Here is a 13,432-nt window from a genome sequence, read left to right as displayed (position 1 = left end):
TGAAATTTGTTTTCACTTTGACATGGATCTTTTTTGCAAATTCTTTTTTAAAATATCTAAATTATTTTAACCAAGTTTTAATGTTGAAAAGCAATAAAATGAGAACACTTCCACTGGGGGGGGGGGACTGTAGCACACAATGCATTTTGTACTCCATACACTGCTGTGCATACGTATACTATTAGGACGGTCCATGCAGAGCGCTTTCGATGAGCTCACAGACTCCAACATTGCTGAGCAAAGTCTATTAGATTATGACTTGGATATGCAATCAGCCGATATTGAATAACCTCGTGTCACAGATTGATAAATGCAATACACGTGAGGAGCCCCCTTGCCAGACACTGGAGCTTCCATTGTTAAAGAGCCAGCGTAGCACTGGAAACACGAATCTGTTTTGTAATCCATTTAAACCAATAAAGCATTTTAGTAGAAGGTGTCAAACCTGCTGTCAAATCTGAACATTCAGCAGACATAAATGACAAATAAATATGTTTTGTGGAGTCATTTTTATGTCATATTAGACAACAGACATTTACATAACAAATCAAAAATCATTAACTTTTGTTCCTGATTTCTGAGCATCTCCCCTCCCCTTTTTTGAAGAAAACTAAGTGAATGATACTCATGCAGGATTGTCTGTGTGAAACTATATATATATATATAGGAGTCAAACACTTGTCCAAGGATACAATATCAAGTACTTATGAAGAAGCGTTAACACAGATATTATACTCCATCTCAAATCAAATACTGTCGTCCATGTTTGCTAAAAATGTGTTTACATCCTCTTTGAAACCCATTTTCACAGCATCTGCTATGAGGGTACAGCAGTTTCCACAGAGCAGAGAAAGACTGAAAAACTGTGACATTCAAATGGTTGCCCATTTAGAAATCTAAATAAAAGACAGTCAGCTTTGTTCTGTCTCCAGTTTAATGCTGCTAGTGAAGGTTGTTAAAAAAATACATGGAAAGGATATAAAGGACACAAGGAAGCTGTCTGTTGAGAGACGGCTGTGTTCAGTGAAGCAGAATGAATGATACGTGCTAGATCCTGGATTGATTCAGTGACAGACACGCAAGGAAAAGGAATATGTCACTACATGAAGAAAACTTCCCCTAGGAGACTTTTCAGACTTTTAGAAACCTGCAGATACCCCATACTGTCTACCTTCGATTTCTCCACGACACAAGGATAAACCCTCGTCACCATCCAGGAGTGCCTACCTGTGAAGCTGCTTTGGCTGCTGTAGGTGGTCCGGCCCTGAGGTTGCGTCTGTGGCTGGGGCTGAGGTGGAGTTTGGGGTGCCGGAGAGGTGAAGAGAGCCTGAGGCGTGGAAGTGAACGCTGGATTTGGTCCTGGTGAGCCATTAGGTGAAGCTGCCTGGGCCGGGGCAGGCGGGCTGACGATGGGTTGGGACTGCTCCACCTGGGGCTGTCTGAGGGTCTGAGCCTGTGGCGGGGATGCTGGTTGCTGCCTCTGGGTGGTGGTGGGTACCTGAGCCAGAGGAGACTGCTGGAAGGTAGGAGGCTGGAAGGCCTTGTCTGGGGTGGAGGAGCTGCGGGTGATGGGAGGGCCCAGGAGTGCATCCAGGTGGGGGCTACTGCTTAGTATGGAGGAGGAGGATGAGGATGGGGGCGTGGCAGTGGCGGCTGGCGGGGCTGCTGGGGTGATGGTCTGGGTCAAACCAGGAATCTCTTGGGTGGAAGGAGCCGATGTATATGGAGAGGCATCAAAGAGTCCACCAAACTCCATGTCCTGGTTGTTGATGAGCTGTAGCATGTCTGAAGAGGAAGAGGAACCACCATCAATGTTACTGACCAAGGAGAAAAATGCACAAGAGTCTGCTAAGACAACGTAACCAGGACAACCAAGAATCAGAGAAACTGGACTGTGTTGATGGTTTAACAGTTTGGCTCTGAAAAAAACGTAGGAGCCTTTTTATGTGCATTAGTAGTTACTCATGCATCAACCTCTTTGTATAGTTTATGATTAAAACCGATCAAAGAGAACACTCAAAAAGCAGATACTGTAGTGCAATGAGGGAAAAGAATGCAGCATCTTCCCCTCAGCCAGCTGATGCCGAGCTTATATAGAAAAAATGTCCCAAACAGTCACTGGGAAAAATAGGGAACATTTTTTGTTCTTGATTTTAGACTAAGACTGACTTTATTAATCCCAGAGGGAAACTCAGGTGTTACAGCAGCAGGACTATTCAACAAAGGGGGTAAACGAAGCAAAAAGACAACACAAAATATTAGGGTAGGGTATAAAATGAAGGTAAAATAAAAGGAGATAAAGTAAGATAAAGAAAAAATACAGAAAATATAATATAGAAGAAAGTCAACAAATTTACAAGAATATATAAGAGAGAAAATATGTCTTTGCTTAAATATATATATTAAATATGTCTTTGCTTAAATAAACAAAGACACCAAATTTGTAACTTAACACAAATGATTGTGGCTGCTGAACAACTGCTAAACAAATGTCTGTATCTCTGTTTTTCTTTTCTTTTAACACTTGAACACTACTCAAATAAATAAAAATATCTAGTTTACATATGGACACACAGTTCAAACACAAATACACCTCACATGTAAAACTGCTGCTGGAAACACGCATATTGTACATTTTGCATTTAATGTTTAACAACCTCCGTGTTTTCAGGCTATTTGCAGTGTTTCTGCAGCTGTGGGGCAAAAACGGTGACAAACATTTATCAGGTAAAACTTCATCATAGTCTCGCTGCTTGATGCGAACTTAACAGGAAACATTTTCCATTCGAGCTGCTCCTGTGATGCTCCGAGAAACAGCAAAACAAACGAGACAGCAAAGCGCTCGTCGGTTTATTCGAAGCAATGCGATGCTCTGCTTTCAGACTGGCACATAACAATAACACATCCTCACAGGGAATATATTGGAGGAATAAGTGGCGCTGAGTGCATGTTGTGTCTGCAGACGGACGCAGCAGGCTGGATTTGTAAACCAGTGTTGTGGATGAGGTGATCGCTCTTGACCAATCAGAGCGCGTCTCAGAGACTTGCTATGCCGATCAGCCCAAGACAGGAAAGAGAGGGAGAGCTGTCTGCTCGGGGTTACCAGCGAGCAGCGTCACCGAGGGTTACTGTCGGTCACATTTTGGGAGATGGCAAACATGGCCGTAGGACATGCATTACAGAAGACACCGCAGCTTATCATATTTACACGTTGGCTATTACAAAACACACACCGGACATCACACGGAGATCACGAGACCACTAAATATCCAGACACGAGTCCTCATAAACTTGCGCTTCCTCTAGTTTAGTTAGAGCTTTCTCTATACTCCACATGCCCACAACTTGAAGTGATCACAGCAGAAACAACTAAGCAGCTGCGCATTCATGCACTGAGCTTTAACCGCAACACACGTGTAAAGCACTATGTGTTTGCAACAAAAATAGGAAATATGTCTTTCTAATATTCTGTTGTTTTGTTTATTATTAAGACAAAAATCATTTGTAGAGTTTGTCAATACGGTCAACTGAGGCTCTGTGAACCCAGCTAAGAGGAATGAACGGCAGTAACCCCTGTCTGTGCAGCAAGCTGGGGGCGGGGCGCGCTCACGACCACCTAGCCGCACGTTAGCCTCGCCGATTAGCTTAGCTAGCCCGCTAAACAACAACAAAAACAGTTATTTTTATAGTACGATACGATTATAGCAGAGGTTCTGCAAGAAACAACTTTGTTAACGCCTAAAAGGACCGCCTAGCATCAGCTTAGCCACCCTCCAAACAATGCTTGCTAGCTTAACGGCTAGCTAGTGCAGCTAGCTAGAGATGGCTGATGAAAGATCCGCTGTGAGCTAATAAAAGCTTCACGTTGGTCACTGCCAGTGCTGTGTGTTAGTACAAATGAGGCTGTTACTCTAAATATTAAATACAGAACAGGAGAGAGACTACTAAGCGAAAGCACAACCTAGCATGAGGGGGTACGGTAGCCGGTTCAGCTGTTTCGTTAAATGGTTAGACAGCAGCCACCGTTATATTTTCTTACCATCAATGTCGCTCAGGAGGGCCGTGTCAATATCGCTGGGGTCATTGAGCGACAGTGTTGGATCCAGATTGTCCAACGAAGGATCGTCAAAGGACAGGCTGTTCATCTTCTCTCTTGTGTCTGGTTTCCCAGTGTAGACTTGGCTGGCTGTCGGATCGCTCAGGAGGAAAAATCGGAAAGTTCCTACATTTGACAAAGCGCCGGATCCCAAAGTGTACTTGAAACACACGCAAAACGAACCGCAACTTTTTTCACCGATGTGTCAACTAACTACTCACTCCTACCCCCCATGATCGTCCAGGGAAACTTGTCAAGCCAAAGCCAAACACTGGTGCTCATTGAGTACTAACGTGCTTACGGCGCTAGCCGGAGGAGCGCCTCCAACAGACGATGATTGACAGATCCGCCAGCCAATCACTGCCCTCGAAGTGAATTCCCACGTTTCTGCCTGTCAGTGTTGTTTTGGTGGTTTGACTGAAGAGGTGCAGCATGAGGAGGACAGGGCCGTGATTTTATACAACAAAACCAAATAAAACACGGTTACTAACATACTACGCTACTAAAACAATGGCTCCAGAATTTTTAAAGGAATCGATTTGAAACGTATTCTTAAAAGGGTATCTATTTAGCCCAAATCTAATATATTAAACACTAACAGCAGCTCTGTTTATTCCAGCCATGGACAGCTATGATAATGAAGCATATATTTCACCAAAGTGAGTATCCTGAGGGAAACAGCGTGGATGTGTTTATTGTGGGTCTGCCTCCCGACAGCCAATGAGAGTCGTGGTGGGCGGGAGCTTTGGGCAGTCAAGTTAGTGTGACTCGAATGAGCGGCTCCTCCTGTAGAACCAGTGGAATCGTCCAATGGGAAGCGCGGAAACCGAGTGGGGTGATCCGACGTCACATCTCTGGGTCTAGTGATTACATCATGTGTTTCTCTCCCTGCTGGAATGATGGCAGCAGCAGGGACTCAAGCTGGAGGGACGCATGCGGCCAAAAATAATCAGAAAAACAGGCTAAATGTATGTTACATTTAAATAATAATGATATTAATCATAATGATATTAATAATAATAAAAAAACACATTTCCCTAGGAATTTTATGTCTAATTTAACGTTTTCCAATAAACAACAAATGAATTATTAACGATGTCAACTTTTTTTTTATATATATACATCAGTTAAAATAAAACTATTACATAAACACAATGTCACACTAAAACAAGGGGAGAGCTCCACAAAGGCACCCTGGGGAAATAGGTCAGTGACCTGGAGTAGCACTACAAAGTTGTTGTCAGTAGGGGAGTGGAGCAACACTGAAAAGCCAGTATTACTAGTGATGATGGACGTTATTATAAAGGTGTACGTCTGCTTTATATGCTGGCTCAGTTTCAGAAACCTGGCCAGTCAGTAGTGCTAATAATGCTGGTAATAATACATACAAATAGCAAGAACAGGATTTGTTTACAGTTTACGGGTGCTAATCTGTGTCCATATGGGATGGAGGGAAATGCTCATGTGACCATGAATGACCAGCACACTGTTAGATTGAGCCCGTGTTGCATCAGCATGTGCATGAAGACGCTGCCACACAACCCCTGAACTGTGGAATAATGACAAACAGTGGTGAGGTAGAGGTCACACATTGCTAGTGTTTTATTGGGCAGTTACATACGTGCATTCGGTCAAATACAGACCTGACCATTAGTAATGGCAGCAGACAGCACAGCCAAACAGACATGGAACGCCCACCGACAACAGCACGAGCCTCTGCTCCATGTCCACACACCAGAGTTAAGGACATTCAGTAACCACGTAGCCAGAATTTCGAGGAATACATGTTGCGATCAGGACTTAAGCTTCATAACACAATACACTCGGTTACAGATCCAGAGATACATGAATACAGAAAACTGCCGAAGCTCCCTTTTAAAGGAGCTCCTGTTACATTTTTGTCTTTGTTCAGTCTGCGCAGTAAAAGGTTTTCAAATATGACACAATGGTTGATTCTAAAAATTAATATCTCAGTTACCTGGCAACCATATTAAACCTACATATCCATATGTAGCCATACAGCATTAAAGAAAATTAAAGCTCGATAGTTATTAATTTTCTTAACTAAAATACATTTAAATATTTAGTCATGTAGTGATTACGTAGACACAAGTAAGTTTTCAGTGTCACCTTTGCATCTATGTTAACAAGAATATTAAACACTTTCCTCTAGTAGAAGGCCCATACTGACAATGGGTAATTCACCTATTTTGACGCATGAGTAGGATTTTACAACTTGGAAGGAGACTCAGATGTGCCGCCTCTGATTAACAAGGCTTTTGGTCTTAAATGGACTGGAAGAAGAAAAGAAAAAAAAATCTCTTAAGTGCAGAGTGAAGTTAAAATTAAGTGAAAGAGCTGGAATGAAGACAGGATTCCTTTTTGCCTCAAAGTGTGATCTTGTGCACATCAAAGACAAACTCCAGTCAGAGCTACTTTGCTGAAATCAGTCAATCACGGAAATGCTTGGCAGCACCTCCAACAGGAGCAGATGAATCGCACCGGGATGAAAACACAACAAGAATGAAAATACACGTTTGCCTGCTCGAATCAAAGAAAGCAGAGTTGTGCTGGTTTGCTGCAAGCTTCAGCCTCAACCACAAAAAGAGCTGCAATGAACCATAAAAATACACCCGGGGATCAAATAATACATGAAGCTCTCTAGATTTCAGATATTTTTATGCACCAGTATACTTCTAGCCAGACACAGAAAGCAAAATTCCTGTATTTTGAGGTATATAGATTAAATAGCATTGAATATTTGAAGATCTGTGAATACATGTTGTCCTTATTGCAAGGTACGTTTGCTTCATTTTGTCGGTTGTAATGCCAATTCTAAGTCATACTGGTCACTTAAATCCCTTTTTTTGACGTGGATTTTTTAAAATTTCTAAAACTTTTTGCAACAGTCCATCTATCCACTTCTATGCGAACAAGCACTGCAACTACACAGTTAGAAAAGTTATGTGCAAAATGAAGTTATCCTAAAGATCATTTCCCATCCCCTAGAAAAATAGTAACCATCTTGTAAACACAAAGGACAAAATAGAGATTTGTTTTTGCTTCAAAGTGCACATTTATGTAACGGGGGGAAGGAAAATGTTCATGGCCCCGTAACACCGAAAAGCACGAATGTCATTATTGTTCGACAGATGAAATTAGGAACCAGTTGGTCATTAAAGCCTTCATATTCTTTGGAATGGCTACGAGTGTTTGTTCAACAATTTTCTCTGTTTATTTGTTGTAGCTTTTCATTGGACTGAAAAGACAAATGGGGAATATTCCATGGGCATGTTCCTTCCCCGTAGCCATGTGGAATACATAAGAGAGGATCCTAACTTTTTTAGATTTTTTTTTGTTTTTTAATTCCCTTTGGTTAGAGGAACGCCGGCATACACAGTTAAAGATTAGCTATGATTTTGCTATTATATTCCTAATGAGCAAAATTAGCCTCCTAATGCGAGTCTTTTCTCTTCAGTGCTTTCGGGCATGTCGCAGTACTGAAAGCCTAACTAGAACTCTTTACTGGAGTATTTGTGGAAATAAAAAAAACATGTGCGTGGACATCATAACCACAGCGCTAGTACGTAGCACAGACAAACAAACCATTAAAAGAATAAATGCATAAATAAGCAATTAGCTGACTGTAGTAAGATAATGGCATGAACTAATTGTATGCTTTTATACTGACTCGATGCACGAACCTGCAGTGAAACTTCCCACTAATCTCGCAGTAATATACCACATTCTGAAACCACACGAGACAAGTCGGATTGTCTTCCTTTGGTGGAGTGTTGCGAATGAGACGCGGGGCTGCGAGTAGTACATCCCACAATAACCGATTAATACATCCATGTATAGTAAAACGCAACACAACAGTGCGCCGTAAACAAGTTGGACCTGTGTAGGTTAGAGCGACGCCGCGGCGAGAGAACAACGAGGAGGTGGAGATCAGTTGCTACACCGCTGCCAGCCAGCGGTGAAATGGTACTGGAAGGACTGTTTGGGGTGGAATCATTCAGGGCGAAGACCTTTAGACGCCCCCGGAGAGATCAGAGTTCTCTGAGAACAGTCTACAAGGCAAAGAGGGCATCTTCCGTCCGCTCGGCCTTCTTCTGGGAGCCACCGGCGGCCCGAGCGGGGTGAGCAGGGTTAGCTCCGGGGGGAGACGGCAGAGTGTCCGCCGCCTTTGCTCGCTCCTCCAGGAACTTATCAAACTCTGAAAAAAAACAAATAGATTTTTCAGAAACGTGTACCGTTGAGGGCCCGCGTTGTATTTTGAATCAGATTCTGTACCTTCACTGGTCACTCCCTCCTCAGCAGCATCCCCTTTCTATCGAGAAGAAAAAAAGTCATAAGAGAATGCTCGTGTTTGGGCAGAAATAATGGACTTTATTTCAAGGCACAGAAATAAACCTTAGTGTGCATCAGCAACACAATACGCTGATGCACCACACAGAACAGTCACAAGAGTCAAGTGCTTGTACAGTTTGCACGTACGAAGTGGCTCAATCATGCATCCTCCCACACTGTCAAGGGCCCCTCCATAACCTCCACATGCACATGTTAAGGAAGACCACTGCAGCTGTCTATTATCGTTAGCAGATAAAAGTCACACCTCATGGTAAACTGTTATATGTCAGTCATTGGTGGAAGAAATTAGAATACAGTGAACGAAAAGGATGTAAAGCAAAAAGAAACCCAAGCCAAACGTGGGCAGTTAAATGGGATGGACGGATGAAATGTGCTATTAAAGAAAAACCAAAAGTAGTAGAGAGAGAAAGAAGAAAAACAGGATATAAATCAAGGTAAAGAAGTCTCACCACGTCAGCACAGAGCCACTCCTCTATGTCATCCATGACAGAGGACTGCGATACGGGGATCTATGGAGCAAAGCCATGGACAAACCGAGGGGCAGCACCAAAGCCACGCCACAGACAGACACCCAACCCCGACCACAAAAACAAAGTGTAACACACACACACACACACACACACAAATAAGAACAGGGATCACCAGAGGCTCAGAGAGGATGATGATAAAAACAAAAGTTAAAAATTAAAACTGATGCGCTCCAAAGATGCACTCAGCCTCTCTCCACTCTGTGCTGTGATTGTCTTATCAAGTGCAGCGATCTGCCACTCAGCAGTCTCCAATGTGAGAGCAGGAGTTCCCACTCGGTGTATTGTTCTCATTAGTTCTGTAGTGCTGACATGGCTTAACAGCTGCCGACTAATGTCACACAGCAGCGTTAATTATTCCACATCATTAGTTAATTAGCAAATCACTCGAACGTGATTAAGAGATTGATTGGATGGAAAAAGCTCAAAGCACAGGGACTGTCGAGAGGCAGGGCAATCCCAGGGCATACACAAACTTTGAGCACACGCACACAACGCACGTCACACAACACGGGGCGCACTGAGCACGAGCGTGGCTGCATGGCGTGCGGTGGTGATGGAAGCCATGTCAGACCGGATGGCGTGTGTTCGTGTGATCACAGGGAACGAGGAGTGCGTTGTGTGAAACTTTTGTGAGGAGCGACGGGGAAACGGGAGAAGTTCCTCATATGCTCTCCGTTTACAAAAGCAGGAACAGGTTCATGAGCGATACTTAAAATTCCTCTCTTCAATATCCTTTTGTTTCTCTCTATGTGATGAAGCGCACATTTGATGTGATATCAAAGTTAATCACAGAGAACAAAACCCTTTTCCTGAGGCTCTGTTGTATGCTACAGAAACACTGGTGGGGTTTTCCTGGTGGGATCACAGTTTATGTTGTGAAGGAGCTTATCAACAGATAGGCCGAGGCAGTGGAGCCATTCACAGGAGAAAATAAAACACATGCAGCTTTGTGAACAGTTGGAGAAAAGGCTGCAGGAAAGAGCACAATAAGAAGTCTGTCCCTGTCATGTTGCACCGCAGTTACACCAATACAAGTGTAATCCATTACATTAAAACATGCATTACATCAACACTGGTAGAAATACTACATCTGTTAGTCCGTTGTTGTAGTTCTGGTTAGAGTGGGAGGTTAATCAATTATCATCTAAGATCCACAGACTATTAGGGGACAAAATTACTCCCCACTACGCAGCAACCCGCCATTCATTTGCTCATATTGTTGTGCTTGGATGATATCAGCATTTTAAGATTGTTGGTGTGACTTTGCTGCGTAGCGGGGGTATCTGCTCTCCTCCGTTGTTTTAGTGCGTGACTGTTAAGAGACGATGGAGCTGATCCTGGAGAACCATCAGGCTCATTATTACGCCTATGAAGCCATGTGGCACCATCAGTAATGAGTACAGTACGGCAGACGTGGGCAATATGGAGTCAGGGCTGCAACGAAGCTTGATTCTAGTTCTTTTCTCGATTAATCGAGTAGTTGTTTGGTCTATAAAATGTCAGAAAAAGTCCAGAATGACGTCTTTAATGCTTTGTTTTGTCCACAACCCAGAGACGAAGTGTTTACTGTCATAGACGGATTAATGGAACAGAAAATATTCAACTCAAAGAAGCTGGAATCGGAATTTTGCCTGAAAAGTCTGATGATTAAATTACTTACATTACCAACTAATTGATTAACGGTTGCAGCTCTAATGGATAAACCCTACGTGTGATCGAGCATCTCTGCAGTAAACCAGACTATTTCAGGATATTCAGCCGCTAAACTGGCTGCAAATTGAATAACGAGTGAGAGTCTCGTGGCTAAACTAACTAATATTTAACAAATACATCAATGTGCAGAAATCGTGCATTAACATTGCCAAAGAGCGGTCCTGATTACTGGCTTACAGTCCTGCCTGCCGCGACCAAAGAACCAGTTCAAAAGATCGCTATCTCAGCAGAAATAGCACATAAAGTGAGCACTGCTGTGCACTGATGTTCTCTCATATTGCCCAAGACTAGAGTACTGTGGCTGAGCGAGGAGGTGGATGTTCTCTGTGGTAAAAATGTTGCTGGGTTTGTCTGAGGGTTCCAGGACCGGTCAGTGAGATGAAATGAAGCTTATGAGGACGATGCCGGAGGAGTTTGAGGGTGATGGTGGACATGGGGGGCAGGTTGGGGGGTGGGAGGACACACTGTGGATAGAGTCCTCACCATTCCTTGGGTAATAAGCCAGCTGTCTATGGGCAGCTCCTGATCTGCCGGGTTATCATCCCCTTTTACCCTCAGCTGAATCAACAACAGAATAACACCTTACACAAGAGAAGAAAGGCCCCACCACAGCATAGCACACAGCGCAGAGAGAGAGACAGAGGACAAGTCAAATGTGCAACAGACGACTGTCACTGAAAGCAAGGAGGGAAAAAAAAAAAGAGTAGAAAAAATGGTTCATTCCATAAAGATGAAAATGAGGAAAACAAAGAGGGAAACAGAAGAAACTTTAAACTCTGTCAGGGTAAAGTGCTTTGTAAGTCACCTGAGGTAGCTAAAAAAAAGTTCAATCACCAGTGTGTGTTGTGTTGGTTCAGGTTGCAGAATCATCTGTGTACCCAGTGATAACCAGCAAACACACTGCAATGTGTGCTCAAAGAGAAGAAATACTGCAATTAGCCTGTACGCTCTGTGAGAACGGACTGTGGAGACAGAATGGGAAATTCCACTTTTCTAATGGCTGATACAACTGTTCAGACTAATGTCTGCAAATTCAGAAAGTGGTTCTGGTTTCACTGTGAAATGGTTAAGTTTAGACATCTGGCACCCGTTTTCAATACTTACTTCATCTCCGTGCTTATTACTTGTATGGATACCATACAAACACACCACCATGTTCTTTAAGCTATTCAGAGCTAAAAACAGTCAACAGACAAAGTTACACCTTTCTGTCTGGTCCAAGTTCAAGTATCACTGCACACAGGACAACCGCTGAACATACAGGATTACAGAGCATCACATGCAGGGAGTGACCAGGGACCGAGGACAGACTGGTGCACAAGGGCTCATCGTCCATGTGAATCACACCACGCTACTACTCACCCCTCCTGCATTCTGTTGTCTGACATCCAAAGCGGAGGCCAGGCTGCCCAGAGCCTGAGGGTCTTCATATTTTACACTGTGCACAAAAACACAAACAGCAGAGTTAAGGCAGAACACCGAAGCTGCTTCTGGGGGTCAACATCTTAAGAGAAGAAACATCAAAAATCAATCAAAACAACATAACACACAGGGTAAATGAAGGAAAGACTTACATTAAAGATTTGTTTTTCAACATCCTGCCTTAAAAGCATAACAATTCCTGATATTTCTGGCCCGTTCTGATAATATATTTGTCAAACTAAAACATTTTAATTCCACAAATATCAGGACAAAATCAAGTGAATAATTTTCCAAGAGAAATTAAACAGGGTTTCAATGCTTTTCAGGCCAAAGACAAGAAAGACGGGAAATCTCCTCTTAAGAAAAAAAAGACAGTAAGATGCAAAGCGTTTGGGATGTTGCTGTTATCTGGTGCAAGCCCAAAGCAAGCAGACTCCCATCCTTTTGCAAATAAGGGAACAACTCCACAATGTGCTCAGAAACAGAGAAGCTCAATTTACACCTTTTTTCTGAACTGGAAACTTGCCTCCTCTACTCAGAATTTAGCTCTTTTATTCTTTCCAACTGCAGCACAGTTCTTCTATCAAATTAATACCCCTTAGGAATACTAAAGCCATTCCAGGAAATAAAAGAGGAAAATGATGCTCTTTAGAAGATGTAGAAAGCTCAGGTTAAGGGACAGCGCACACATTAAAAACTAAACTATAAAAAAATGTCATGCAGTGAGCAGTGTGGAACAAACAGCATAAAAGCGCCCAAGGGTGGACTTTAGTTTAAAATATTAAAGGTGGTTATGAACACCTATTTAATTAAAATAAATTACATCCTGAATAACAGCACGAGAGGACTGGGGCTATCCCAGGAGCAAAATAAAAGCCCAGGCCTACTTTTTGCGCTGCTCCGCCAGAGAGCTGCTCCTGGTCTGGGCAAACATGTCCAAATCGTCCTGGTTGCGGCCCGACAGGGAAGACAGGGTGCCGCTGACGCTGTCTGAAGCCACATCTGGAGCGAGAGCGGGGCAGGAGAGAGCAGGATAAGGGGAATTACATTACAGAAATTAATGATTTAGTCTTTATAACAACAGACTGGAGAGACTTTACAGCACTGAGCATCTAAGTGTACTGCACAGAATAAGAACAGGATGACATGTAAGCCTGAACCAGAACACTTCAGCGTGGAGAGAGCTCCTAAAGACCAGCAGGGGAGTTTGACCTGCTGCTTGCTCAGATTGACTGGATGTCTAACTCTAGGATGCACTGTGGCTGTTTTGGCTTTTTACAAAGACATATTTTCAGGT

The 13,432-nt window shown here is 43.1% G+C and overlaps 2 protein-coding genes across 4 annotated transcripts in view; both read right to left on the bottom strand.

Annotated features, from left to right (window-relative positions):
- The window catches only part of srebf1 (sterol regulatory element binding transcription factor 1), an 18,228-nt gene extending 13,817 nt beyond the window's left edge, over positions 1–4,411 (bottom strand). Inside the window, exons 1-2 of the mRNA XM_008287928.1 lie at positions 4,040–4,411; positions 1,228–1,785 (exon numbers count right to left, since the gene is read on the bottom strand). Of these exons, the coding sequence (XP_008286150.1) occupies positions 1,228–1,785; positions 4,040–4,145 (664 nt within the window). The 5' untranslated portion in view covers positions 4,146–4,411. The remainder of the gene's footprint in view (positions 1–1,227; positions 1,786–4,039) is intronic.
- A 1,258-nt stretch (positions 4,412–5,669) lies between these two features.
- tom1l2a (target of myb1 like 2 membrane trafficking protein a) overlaps positions 5,670–13,432 on the bottom strand; it is a 19,679-nt gene continuing 11,916 nt past the window's right edge. Inside the window, exons 11-16 of one of the 3 annotated variants that reach the window (XM_008287925.1) lie at positions 13,023–13,137; positions 12,076–12,151; positions 11,197–11,271; positions 8,920–8,979; positions 8,393–8,429; positions 5,670–8,315 (exon numbers count right to left, since the gene is read on the bottom strand). In XM_008287925.1, coding sequence (XP_008286147.1) covers positions 8,170–8,315; positions 8,393–8,429; positions 8,920–8,979; positions 11,197–11,271; positions 12,076–12,151; positions 13,023–13,137 — 509 coding nt within the window. In that variant the 3' untranslated portion in view covers positions 5,670–8,169. The remainder of the gene's footprint in view (positions 8,316–8,392; positions 8,430–8,919; positions 8,980–11,196; positions 11,272–12,075; positions 12,152–13,022; positions 13,138–13,432) is intronic. The other 2 variants (XM_008287926.1, XM_008287927.1) reach the window with 2 other exon arrangements.

The sequence above is a fragment of the Stegastes partitus genome, unplaced genomic scaffold (genome assembly GCF_000690725.1).
Source record: "Stegastes partitus isolate 25-593 unplaced genomic scaffold, Stegastes_partitus-1.0.2 Scaffold528, whole genome shotgun sequence".
Lineage (NCBI taxonomy): Eukaryota > Metazoa > Chordata > Actinopteri > Pomacentridae > Stegastes > Stegastes partitus.
The sequence above is the reverse complement of the archived record's forward strand: the minus strand, read 5'-3'. Positions and strand labels throughout refer to the sequence as shown.